This window comes from Sphaeramia orbicularis, chromosome 12 (genome assembly GCF_902148855.1).
Source record: "Sphaeramia orbicularis chromosome 12, fSphaOr1.1, whole genome shotgun sequence".
In the NCBI taxonomy this organism is placed as follows: Eukaryota; Metazoa; Chordata; class Actinopteri; order Kurtiformes; family Apogonidae; genus Sphaeramia; species Sphaeramia orbicularis.
The window spans coordinates 79,512,112-79,525,670 of NC_043968.1; the positions used below are offsets into that span (position 1 = coordinate 79,512,112).

General features: G+C 36.5%; 1 protein-coding gene across 2 annotated transcripts in view; it reads right to left on the minus strand.

Moving 5' to 3' along the window:
* Window positions 1-2,261: 2,261 nt before the first annotated feature.
* LOC115430292 (endoplasmic reticulum mannosyl-oligosaccharide 1,2-alpha-mannosidase-like) overlaps window positions 2,262-13,559 on the minus strand; it is a 54,245-nt gene continuing 42,947 nt past the window's right edge. For both annotated transcript variants that reach the window (XM_030150233.1, XM_030150234.1), the window contains exons 10-14: window positions 11,604-11,794; window positions 10,558-10,678; window positions 7,517-7,711; window positions 5,900-6,031; window positions 2,262-2,977 (exon numbers count right to left, since the gene is read on the minus strand). In XM_030150233.1, the coding sequence (XP_030006093.1) occupies window positions 2,768-2,977; window positions 5,900-6,031; window positions 7,517-7,711; window positions 10,558-10,678; window positions 11,604-11,794 (849 nt within the window). In that variant the 3' untranslated portion in view covers window positions 2,262-2,767. The remainder of the gene's footprint in view (window positions 2,978-5,899; window positions 6,032-7,516; window positions 7,712-10,557; window positions 10,679-11,603; window positions 11,795-13,559) is intronic.

A 13,559-nucleotide genomic window follows, 5' to 3' on the forward strand; every position in this document is an offset into this window, starting at 1 on the left:
CAATTTTGTGAGAAGATCAAATTTTTCAAAATCAAATTAGCAAAAAAATCTGATCTGGTTGAGAAAAACAGATGTCATTTTTGGATTTAGTGGTGCAAAATGGTCCTAATTCAGTTGAAAAAATCTAGACAACTTGCAAAAAACATTTTTTTGTAACCCAGTGTAATCAATCGCACAAAGAAAAAACCTATTAATCCATATCTTGGATTTGTTTCACTTCTACAAACTGAAGCCGACAATGCAAAATGGAGAAATTTTTAGTTTGTTTTATGGCTCATGTTCATCAGTCACTGTAATTTCACACTGAACCTTTAGACCAGGGGTGGATCACTCTGAGTCGATTAATTGTTTCAGCTCTACTTTGAACGAAATAACATCCCAGACAACATCCCACAGCTCTGTGAAGCCCTTGAAGAGGAGTGGAACAACATTCCACGGGCCACAACTGACACCTTCATCAACTCAATGCAAATATAACATAGTTATTACAGTAGTGTTAAATCCTGATAAATTGGGAGGTAGCGCCCCCTTGTGGTGCAGGATGTTTTCAAACTATAAGTTCATTGATTTGATTAATAATGTTATTATTGTAATTATTCTTGATTGTTCTTTTAACTTAAGTGTGTTACCTGGCATTGTTTTAATCGTAGTCCTGTGTTTTGTTTGGTCCTCCACCCTCTTCTTTGTTGATTTATGTCCGGTCTTCTTCATGAATTTCCAGGGGTACCCCAATATAAAGTCAGGTTCCTCCCCTTCCTCTTCCCTTTTCGAATGTCTTGTCATGGGAAGAAGTAGGTCGTCCGTTGTTATCCATTGTCATCGTGTATTATTAAGTGATTTTATGTTCCTTTTTGGCATCTAATTTTATCTATATTGTTGTGGTCGAGTGGGTTGTGTTTGGACACTGATTGATTGTGCATATGTTTGACGGGTGAATGGAGTATGTGTGTGAGAACATGCTAACCGGTGTCTGTTTTCATTATAGTTTGGGGCTGGACCGTAGTCAGGACCAATTATGTTTTAATTTGCATATTGTCAGAACCAGAATAAACGGAATGTGAGTGCTGTTTCCTCTTCCAATCGCAACGTTGTTTCCTCCGGGTCCATTTTGCATCGCACCACAAAGAAACACAACGCAGAGAAAATACCACCGGTCACACAAAGACGATGTGTCTCTATGGGAATCCAGTGGTGGATGCACAAGATACTGAGTGGTGATTTGTTTCAAATGTCCACCGTGTCCACGTGAATGTCCCTGAATGCCACACGCCACCATCGTGTTCAAACGGTCACTAATCTGTACCACACTGATCAACAAAATAAATTGTGTGTGATTTAATACATTGTGCAACACCTAAATTTAAAGTGTCACATGGGGTGTTTATATCTTTGCTCAGTATGAATAAAATTTGACTCAATAATAATAATAATAATAATAATAATAATAATAATAATGATAATAATGATAATAATAATAATAATGATAATAATAATAATAATAATTTGATTTGATGGGACACCAGGAAAATAGACAGACGAGAAAGCCAGCAGCGAGACAAAATGAAGAGGGAAGGCGGTTTATAACAAACAGACGAAGCCCAGATGCAACGTTCAGTGTAGAACCATCATTTTTCAGATTCCATATGTACAGAACACAATGTGCCTCTGGAAGACATGTAGGCACTGGACAGCAGCAGTTCAACCAAACAGGTAAGAGTCAAACTTCATTTATTTGCCTTTTTTTTGACTGAAAAAAGTGCACTGGATGCTGGGAACTGTCGTCCTTCATTGGTCGCTGCGTCGTAAAACAGCTGAATTAACAGAATCTGTCAGCTGATTATCACAGTAGACTAATGACACGTCTCCACCACGTGGAACTGGCTCGACTTGACTTGTCTCTGGTACCTGATACTATTCATGGAGACTGTTTCCATTACAGGACACTGCAGACTTTACAGTACCTGGACGTCATAGCGATGCGGTGTGTTCCTTCTGTGTCGTCTGCTCAGAGTTGCTGATAAACTCGCTCGTTGTGTGTTGTCTCGTCAAGCTCATGCTGAATTTTTACGTCGGCCACCAAAGACTGAATCTCCTGACTTATGGTGTAGTTTTGTGGGCTGTCATCATGTGGATTCACCTACCGCTATATTTACTGTAAACTTCCACATCTGTTTTTTGTAAAACGGCGGGTCACACAGACAACCCTCTGACCAATCAGTGGTCTGCAGTGTTTACTCATCACGTTTTAGTATCTGGTCCCCAGTCTTGGAACCTCAGCGGAGGTGATTCCAAAAAACTAGTACCGGGTTCCAGATTCCAGGTCCTTTTTTGTAAAGGAAATGCAAAAAGGCTGAGTCGAGTCAAGTCGAGCCGATACCACGTAGTGAAAACGCAGCATAAGACTCCATCGCAGCTGTCTCACACGATGTAGGACCCACAAGGCTTTTCCCCTCACATGGCAAAATAAAACCCAATATACATAATATACATACGTACGAATGTATACCGGCTAAGACGGTAATCAAACCCATCCTTCATTGTTTTCATTAAGTGCTAGCTATGTACACATTAGAGACCAGCTCTATCACAAACCTTTTCCTTAGGAAAAATAAAGAAAAGGGGAAAAACTCCTCCAAAGGGAAACGTATCCAAATAGAGGCGGACGGCCCAGATCTGCTCCACAGGACAGTTCTGCTCAGAAACGCTGTCCAACCGGAGCAGATGGAACAGTCTGAGCCTGGACTTTACTGTGGTGTCCTGTGCATGGTCACTTGGGTGGAGACGGCCAAATGGGCAGAGGGTGAGCCTCGGTGTTGAACACATACTTATCTAGACTGAGCAGCTCCGTGTCGTCAGAGAACAGCAGGTATAAGTACTTCAGCGTCTCACCCAGGAAGAAACTCTCCATCTTGTCCCTGGGCCCCGGGTTCACAGGGTCCCGGACGTTATTTATGGACGTGTAGCCGCCATCAGGAACCTACAGGACGGGAAGGGTGAGGTCAGAGGTCACGCTGCATCCAAACTACGCATCTGGGATTCCACAGTTCATGTGCAAAATATAGAACCAATGTTCCTGTATCACACTGGCATGTTCTATCAAGGATCAATACCAGTTGAATGTGTGAGGTAGTCAGGTTCTGTTCTATGTTCCAGTCCTGTGGTCTAGATGCAGATCAATCTAACAATAGAAGTGGGCGGGACTTTCACTGGAGGAGAACTCAACTAATTCAATCAAAGTCCATATATGACGTCTATCAGTGATCAATAAGAACTATATTGATATCTGTAACAATTTACATGTAATAAACCACCAAAATGTGGACCATTATAAGTAAAAGCTAATTTTTAATATTTCAAAAATTCATTAAAAATTCCAAAATAAAAATTTGTCAGAACTGTAAACAAACTTTGTAGACATTGTCCCAAGGAAGATATATACAATTTAAATAAATCTGACCGGTAGTTTCAGAGAAGATTGTTAAAACATACACATTGGTGACCTTGAGTTTGACCCTTAAAGGTCACTCAAGGTCAAAGGTCATGAACCCATATGAAAGTCTGTATACAACTTCCTATCACTGCTCAATAGTAACTATATTTATATCTATAACCATTTACATGTAATAAACCACCAAAATATGGACCATTTTAAGTAAAAGCACATTCTTAATACTTCAAAAATTCGTTAAAAATTCAAAAATAAAAATTTGTCAGAACTGTGAGCAAACTTTGTAGATATTGTCCCAAGGAAGATAAATATACAGTTTACATGAATCTGACCAGTAATTTAGGAAAAGATTGTTAAAACATAGACAGTGGTGACCTTGAGTTTGACCCTTCAAAGTTACTCAAGGTCAAAGGTCATGGACCCAAATAAAAGTCCATATATGACTTCCTATCAGTGCTCAATAGTAAATATATTCATATCTCTAACCATTTACATGTTATAAACCATCAAAATATGGACAATTATAAGCAAAAGTTAATTTTTAATTTTTCAAAAATTCATTCCAAAATAAAAATTTGTCAGAACTGTGAACAAACTTTGAAGACATTGTCCTAAGGAAGACACATATACAATTCAAATGAATCTGACCAGTAGTTTCAGAAAAGATTGTTAAAACATACACATTGGTGACCTTGAGTTTGATCCTTCAAGGTCACTCAAGGTCAAAGGTTATGGACCCAAATGAAAGTCCATATCAGTGCTTAATAGTCATTCATATCTCTAACCATTTACATGTTATAAACCATCAAAATATGAACAATTATAAGTAAAGCTAATTTTTAATGTTTCAAAAATCCATTAAAAAATCCAAATTAAAAATTTGTCAGAACTGTAAACAAACTTTGTAGACATTGCCCCTAGGAAGCTACGTAAAAAATTGAAATGAATCCGACCAGTAGTTTTTTTAGAAGATGTTTGAAGAAATTACTAATGAAGATGACATCGGACACAGCCTTGACAAACTTCACATAAATTAAGGGTTTTCAAGGACTTCTCACACTCACTGGTCTCTGGTGACTGTTCTGCTCAACAGTGGGTTACTAACAGGTGAAATCTTTACAATACATTCAGGGCCTGTAATCAGTCTGAGCACTAGATGCCAAACATCCTTTAATGCAGGGGTGTCAAACTCCTTTTAGTTCAGGGGCCACATTCAGCTAAATTTGATCTGCAGTGTGCCGAACCAGTAAAATAATAACGTAATAATATATAAATAATGTCAACTCCAAGCTTTCCTCTTTGTTTTAAGTGTAAAAAAAGTAAAATTACATTATGAAAATGATTACATCTACAAACTATCCTTTGAAAAGATGTGAATAACATGAACAAACTGAAAAAATGTGTAATTTTAACAATGTTCTGCCTCAGTTTGTCATTTACACATGTACATTATAACTTACAGATCACAGTGGATCTACAAACACACAAAATATTTAATAACAGGCAGAATATTGTTAAAATTGTACTTACTTCTCTGAAGACATTTCAGGTTGTTTATATTTGTTCAGGTTATTCACATTTTTTGCGAAATTATACTTTGTTTTAGTGTAAATACATGAAAATATTTACATTTACAAAGAGAAAAATTTGGAGTTGTCATTACTTATACAGGGGTTGGACAAAATAATGGAAACACCTTCAACTCAAGATGATAATGCCCCAATCCATACAGCTAGAATTGTTAAAGAATGGCATGAGGAACATTCTACTGAAGTTGAGCATCTCGTATGGCCGGCACAGTCCCCAGACCTCAACATTATTGAGCATTTATGGTCAGTTTTAGAGATTCAAGTAAGACGTCGATTTCCACCGCCATCGTCTCTAAAAGAGTTGGAGGGTATTCTAACTGAAGAATGGCTTAAAATTCCTTTGGAAGCAATTCACAAGTTGTATGAATCAATACCTCGGAGAATTGAGGCTGTAATTGCCGCAAAAGGCGGACCTACACCATATTAAATTATATTTTGTTGATTTTTTAAGGTGTTTCCATTATTTTGTCTAACCCCTGTATGTTATTGTGATAGTATTTTATTGGTCCCGAACTTGAGATTGAATTGGTCTGAATGTGGAACCTGAACTAAAATGATTGTTAATATCTTAGGGTAATTTTTGCATTTCACAAATTCATCCCAAGGGCCAGACTGGACTCTTTGGCGGGCCGGATTTGGCCCCCAGGCCGCATGTTTGACACCTGTGATTTAACAGAATGAAAGAAAAGAGGAAGACTGTTCAGAGCTACTGGGGTGACGACCATAAACGACTCATTCTAAGGCAACGGAAACCCAATCAGGTTAATTACACACCAATGAAAACATAATTATGGCTATTGAATTCCATTTCTGTACCTAGAACCCTGAATACATTGCATGTCATGTGATGAGTGGGTTCTACCTTGGTGTACTTGTTGAAGCTCTGCAGTATCTCCCATCCCCAGTCTCTGTACTTGGCGTCTTTGGTGAACCTGTACATGTAGAAGAGACTTTCCACCGTCTCCGGCCTCAGCAGGTTGTGTTTGTCTGCAGGCTGAAGGATCAACACCACACGACACAGAACAGAACAGCTGATCACAATAATCAAACCAAGTGCTGAGGTTGAGGATATTTTTATACTTCTTTTCTTACACTTGGAGTAAAATATAGAAGAAATAAAATGTGCTCAAATATGTTTCAAAGCATTTGGTCAGATTAGTCACGGCTTAAGGAAAGCAGATTTCTGGAAAAACTCTCAAGGGCTAAATGCGTCTGATTTTTGGAGTCTTTTTTTTTTTTTTTTTTGGGGTGGGGGGTTGGTGCAGACTTGATGCCTCCAGCTCTGTTTTTAGAATTCAGCTACGACAGGTTCGAGAGATTTGTCCACAGATGAATCCAACCAATAAAATGAACAAAGAGAATTCATTGAAATAAAAGACTTCAGAAACAGCGTTGTGATTAATAAACTATACAGACAAAAGTATGTGGACACGTTGAATTCAGGTGTTTCTTTTCTAACAGGAGTCTGGGATACAAAACAATAATTACTAATGTCAGAATATAGTTTTATATTATGGGATAAATATCATTGCATTGGTTAGTTTGGTTTAAACTGTAATCCTTGTTTCCAAAATGCCTCAAAGATGGATTTTACTTAATTTCTTCCCTTTTTTATCCATGACTATGATTTCAAATGTTCTGTCTCTACATTTCTAAAACCTTTTCAATGTTCTAACTGTAAATAATAATTTTCTACCACAACTAACCATCTACTTTCGTCACATCTCACTGAGGAAGAAAAATCTCCCATTAAACTGAATGGAAATATTGATGTTTATATCTAATTTTTATTCATTTTTGTTGATTAATTTGTTCACTGTCATTGGGTTCATCGATTAATTTGTTTATCTGTTGATTATTTTGTTCATTTTTTTGAGTATTTCGTTCATTTTTACCAAATTTGTTGATTATGCTGTTCATTTTTACTCATTTTGTTGATTATTTTGTTCATTTTGTTGATTTTTGTTCATTTTTACTCATTTTGTTGATTATTTTGTTCACTGTCCTTGAATTCATTGATGAACTTGTTTACTTGTTGATAATTTTGTTCATTTTGTTGATTATTTTGTTCATTTTTACACAGTAAGTAAAACACAGTAGTAGAACACTCCAAAACAGCACTATCACTATTATACACAATTATTTATAAAAATATACGGCAAAAAAACACTAAAACCTCACAAAAATGCTGCTGAAAGTTATAAAAACCTTCTATCTCTCTCTCACCGACTGCACTCTGCTGCTGTCTGCTCCGCCCACGTCCACCCCTCCCCCTCAGCCAATCTAGGCCTCTATCCTAATGTGTTATATATCAACGGAAAGCTCTGAATCTCAACTTTCAGACGCTATTTGAATTTTGTCAATAGCATAAATTATCTGGAGTTAATTGAATGATGGTGAAAGCAGAAATGTGGCACTAGGGACACAACAGTCTAAAAAGGGTGAAATAAAAAAACCAAAGCATCGTGGAGGATCAGACCTTGACGATGACATCGCGGCCGTCACTGGGCTGCAGACTGAAGTGTGCGATCTCCGGACTCAGCCCTGTCTCCATCTGTTTGTACATCTGATGACAGGTCTCCATCAGCTCCACAGCCAGGTCCATGTGGTCCCCGGGGAGTCCGTTATGGGCCCCCAAGGCCAGGGTCCCCGGCAGGAAGCACACCAGGTGGTCCTACAGGAGGGCGAGGGACAATGATTAACCCTGTATAATGTGAATTATGTGCAATAATTTGTGCAATAATCCGCTGTTCTACAATAACAATACAATATTTATCCAAACATAAATGCACTATTTTTATAGACTTGAGTTCATAGATATTAGGGCTGTGTATTGGCAAGAATCTGGCGATACAATACAAATCTCAATACTAGGATCACAATACGATATATTGCGATATATCATGATACTGTTAAGAAGGCGATATTTTTGTATTTGTATTTGTATTTTGTATTTTTGAATGCTTTTTTCAAAAAATTATTTCCTGGAAAAACATATAGTGCAGCATTTGGATAAATACATTTTTAACATGCGGCTTTACCAGTCCAAAAAATACACAAACAAACAAACAAATAAATAAATAAAATTTTACAGACATTACAGTTTAAGATCCTGCTTAAATGTTCGGACTCTATTGCAAAAAGAATACTTAGTGTTCAGTCCCTGAATCATCCAACATCACAACATTATTTTTGTGCATTCCCAATAAAAGAACAAACAAACATTTGCCTCTTTCAGACAGCAAAAAGTGCTTTTAGGAAGCTTGAATTATCCATTATTTAACAAAATAACGTTATCAATTTTAAAAAAAAAACTACATTTATGACCTGCAATATCACAATACTACTTTTGTAGTATACAAACCACAGAACAAATACCCATGTGAATACAGAAATAAAAGAGCCTGAAAATCAAAAAACAAAAATGAATCTCTGCCATATTTACATTTGACTAAATACCTAAAAATATCAATATAGTACTTTTTAATATCGATACAGTATTGTGAAGTGAAATATCACAATATATTGCGATACCCATATTTTCTTACACCCCTGATAGATATACTGTTCATATTGTGTCTTCTCGTAGATTATGTCTATTTTTATCTTATACTGCTTTAAGTTCATATTCTTATTTTATTTTGGTAAAATATTCTATTCTATTATTTTACTTTCCAGTTTTTATAATTTTATATTCGCACTATTTATATTTTCTGTCTTATTGTTTTTTTTATTCATATTGTTGGACTGACTGGAGCAGCACTGAACACAATGACAAATTCTATTCTATTCTATTCTATTCTATTCTATTCTATTCTATAGGGTGTGAGAAAATATCGGTTCCACGATATATCACAATATTCCATTTCACGATACTGTATCGATATTAAAAAGGACTGTATTAATATTTTTAGGTATTTATTCAAATGCAGACATGGAAGAGATTCATTTTTTGCTTTTTGCTTTTTTCTGTATATTTTTTGGGAATCCTGCGAGGTCTTTTATTTATATAATCACATGGGTATTTATCTCTGTTGTTTGTAAACTAAAAAAGTAGCACTGTGATATTTCAGGTAATGCATATAGTTGTTTGAAATTGATAACACTGTTTTGTTAAATAATGGTCATTTCAAGCATCCTAAAAGAGGCAGATGTTAGTTCTTTTGTTGGGACTGAACAAAAATAATGTAATGATGTTGGATGGTTCAGGGACTGTTTACTACAGGGGTGTCAAAGTTGTGTTAGTTCAGGGGCCACATTAAGCCAAATTTGATCTGAAGTGGGCCAGACCAGTGAAACAATAACATAATAATACATAAATAATGTCAACTCCAAACTTTCCTCTGTATTAGAGAGAAAAAAGTAAAATTAAGTGGCGAAAATGTTTATATCTACCAACTATTCTTTAAAATGATGTGAATAACATGAACTATCTGAAATTCTTTACATCATTTCCATATATAAATTTCCAGATCACAGTGGATCTACAAATACACAAAACATTTAATAACAGACAGAATATTGGTAAACTTGCATTTCAGGCATTTCAAAATGTTCGTATTTGTTCAGGTTATCCGCATTTTTGTGAAATGGTAGTTTGGTTTTGCATAAATACAGTAAAATGACATGAAAATGTTTATATTTACAAAGAGAAAAATGTAGAGTTGTGAGTATTTATGAGTTATGATAGAATTTTACTGATCCAACCCACTTTAGATTAAATTGGCCTGTATGTGGAACCTGAACTAAAATAATATCTTCAGTGTAATTTTTGTATTTTACAGATTCATCCCAGGGGCCAGACTAGACCCTTTGGAGAACCGGATTTGGGCCCCGGGCCGCATGTTTGACACTTGTGGTCTACTAATTTAATTCATTAAATTAATGTTAAAACTGCATTTATCCAAATCCTGCATTTTAAGTTTCTATAAAGGAAAGTTTTGTGATATAGCATTAGAACATATTCTGATCAAATACAAATTAGTTTAGCATTAGTGCATATTTCTGGTGTAATTACATTTTCCAAGAAATAATCATTTAAAAAAAGAAACAAAACAACCCCAAAAATATTGCCTTGTTAATAGTAATGTGATGTATCGCGATCTATTGTATTGTGATCCTAGTATTGTGATTTGTATCGTATCACCACATTCTTCCCAATACACACCCCTAGTTACCTCTGCCAGGAGGTATTGTGATGACTTTGCTTTGTGTGTTTGCGTGCGTCCGTGTTTGTTAGCAAGATAACTCAAAAAGTTATGGACAGATTTTCATGAAATTTGCAGGAAATGTTGATAATGGCACAAGGAAGAAATGATTACATTTTGGTGGTGATGGGGGGGCAGATTTGTTTTGGCGGAGGTCTGCGCTCTCCGAGTGCTTTTCTTGTATTGTATTTTATGAACTGACTAAGAACTGACTGGACAAGAAGAGAAAGAGTTCTGCAGTAAATCACCCGAAACTCAAAAACAGTCAGATTCTGTGTGTGTGTGTGTGTGTGTGTGTCTGTTGTGTTTCTACCATCTTAGGGTTGAAGCGATTATGCGACAGCTCTCCAACAAAGGTGAGTTTGCTGGGTCCGGTTTTTCTCACAAGATGTTTTTTCACTCCTTCCACAGCTCCAAGATAATCCTCCAACAAGCTGAACACACAAAAACACACACATTAACAACAGGAATACATTTATGAACTTATTACAGATTTTTCTCTGTTAGGTTAGGTAAAATAAGATAAGAATGAAATATATAGAGAAAAAAATATATAAATGTACTTATTGATCGAACCTGGAGCACTTTTATTATGTCAATATTCAGCTGATTTGTCATCTGTCTGATCATATATTTAGGAAAATGTCAAAAGGATGTCATCCAAAAAAATCTACCTATGAGTATAAACAAAGTAACCCGAACCACAAATACATTGACTGCATTTTTTTTTTTTTTTTTTTGGCTAAGTCCAGTTTTTAAAAGCCTGATCAAATGAGTCCATGTGTATATTTTGGCTATTGTGTGGTTTTTTTTTTTCTCTTTTTTGTGATTTTTGTCTGTTGTCATCTATCAGTTTTTTGTTTTTCTTTTTTCCCTTCGTGGCTATTGTGTCTTTTTCTTTTGTTTTGGTTTTTACCTATTTTATTTTATTTTATTTTATTTCTAGGGACTTGTAGTTTCTTCTTGTGATTTTGTTAGTAAAAATAAAATAATTGATTACATTCTGCTTATAAATAATGACAACTGCAATTTTTTCTTTTTGTTTTAGTGCAAAAAAAAACAAACAAAAAAAACATTAAATTATGAAAATATTTACATTAACAAACTATCCTTTACATATAAAAATGTGAATGTGAACTCAAAAAATATGAACAACCTGAAATGTCTAAAGAAAATTAAGTGCAATTTTAACAACAGAGCATGCTTGGCAGCCCTGGTTTATATAAATAACTATATTTTGTATTTTGTTCGGCATAAATGTCAGTAATAATCACTCACTGTGTAGAAACCCAACCTCTAAGTGTCTGTGCTTGTGTCCCAGCATTTACAGCGGACTCAGAAATGTAAAAGTGTAATTACTCGTCCTCCGTCTTGCCTCCTTGGATCCACTGTTTGAGCAGGTATTCATAGTAGCTGTCTGCTCGGGCGCCCAGTGTGAACACTCCTTTGTGTGTGAACTGTCCGCTGTTGGTGTTAATGAACATGGGCACCAGGCCATCGTGTTTCCCCGGCAGCTTATGGACCAGCTTCATCACCTCATTCACAACCTCCTGGGGAGATCAAATTAAAAAAAAAAAACGGAAGGGTTGATACCAGTGTCATGGTGGTTGCCCATGCCCTGTGAGTGGGTTGAACCCATATCCTTTGTTCTCAGGCTCTGGGTCTGGTTCTGGGTTGGAGTGACAGGGTGGAGCATGGGTTTGGGCCTGCTGGCTTAGCTGGTCTCGTTTTGTTTGTTTCTAGTAATCATATTTTCATCATTTTTGCATCCTTAGAAATATTTACATAATGGGCCCACAGATCAAAACACATTTTGCGCAGCCTAGTCTTTTTCTTTTATTCCTTTTGTTACCCAACTGTTTGATGCTCACTCCATTTCTCACTCCATCTCATCACCAGATTCCAAGCTTGACAGACAAACAAGAAGAGGGAGGTTCCCAAACCTTTTATAGCAGAAGGCATCAGGAACTTACCAAGGGTGGCAGCAATCGGAGGGGAGTTTTGTGAGTTGGTCGGAAGTTAACCTTTAAAATGCCCTAAACTATGTTTAAACTATTATAGACTTTTTGGGGGAGTAGTAAATAAAAGTACTAAAATAAGGTTTTGGTAAAGATATCAGTATTATTCCAGTAAATGGCAATTGAAAGGTAAATTGAACATTTATGGATGGTTTGTTCATGTGGGGGGGGCAACGGGTATAAAAAGCCTTTAGATCAGGGGTCACCAATCCTGGTCCTCGAGGGCCGGAATCCTCCATGTTTTAGATGTATCCCTCTTCCAACACACCTGATTCAAATGATAAGCCTATCATCAAGCTCTGCAGAAGCCTGATAATGACCGTCAGGTGTGCTGAAAGAGGGAAACATCTAAAACATGCAGGATTCCGGCCCTCGAGGCCCAGGATCGGTGACCCCTGCTTTAGATGCTGCTCGAGGCAGAAGTGTGGCTCTGCTTGAGTGAAGCAGGCCACTGAAGCTGGTTGCCCTTAGCCATGGGCTGAGCTTTATTTTCTGTTGTTGAAGACTGATTTTCCTTATGTTTCGTCAAGCTGATTTTCATCAGTTAGTTTAGTTCTTTTTTTTTTAGTTAATTTTTTTTTCACTAACACAGCTCTAACGGCGATGTCACCTGGGCAAACACTGTAAATAAATCATACTGCGGTGAAGATAATTCCAGCCTCCTGGTGTGTTTCCTCCTCCATTTGGCCAATCATCACACCAGAGTCCAGACAAGACATAATAAACCTGTCTTATTACCGATATCTCGTGGCTCAATCTCTTGGAAAGTACTGTAATTACCCATTTATCTCTGGAGGCTTATTACAAATTTCACATGTAGAAGAAATGCGGTGAATTTCAAATCGTTGATGCCAGGAATTATTCAAGCACATGTCAAAATGTTCAGCCTGTGTTTTAAGGAGGCGCTCAGACTGTCAACGAGATGGATTTATAGCACACTCGCGTTCGTACTTGTCATCTCCGTAGATCACACAAGATGTCAGGCTTAAAACAAATTGACACCAGGGAATGTTCTTCCTGTCAGACGACTAGAAGTAAAGCCAACACTTTCCAGTATTAAAAATAATTGATAGGACCCAAATGTACCACACAGGGAATTATTCCTGCCTGGGGCCATCAGACTGATTAATTCCACCTTATAACCTCATAATTATAATTACACACAACTATATTTTTGCACTTATTTATCTACATTTCTTTTAATTATCATATTGATAATATTTGCCTAGTACGTGAGATAGATAGATAGATAGATAGATAGATAGATAGATAGATAGATAGATAGATAGATAGATAG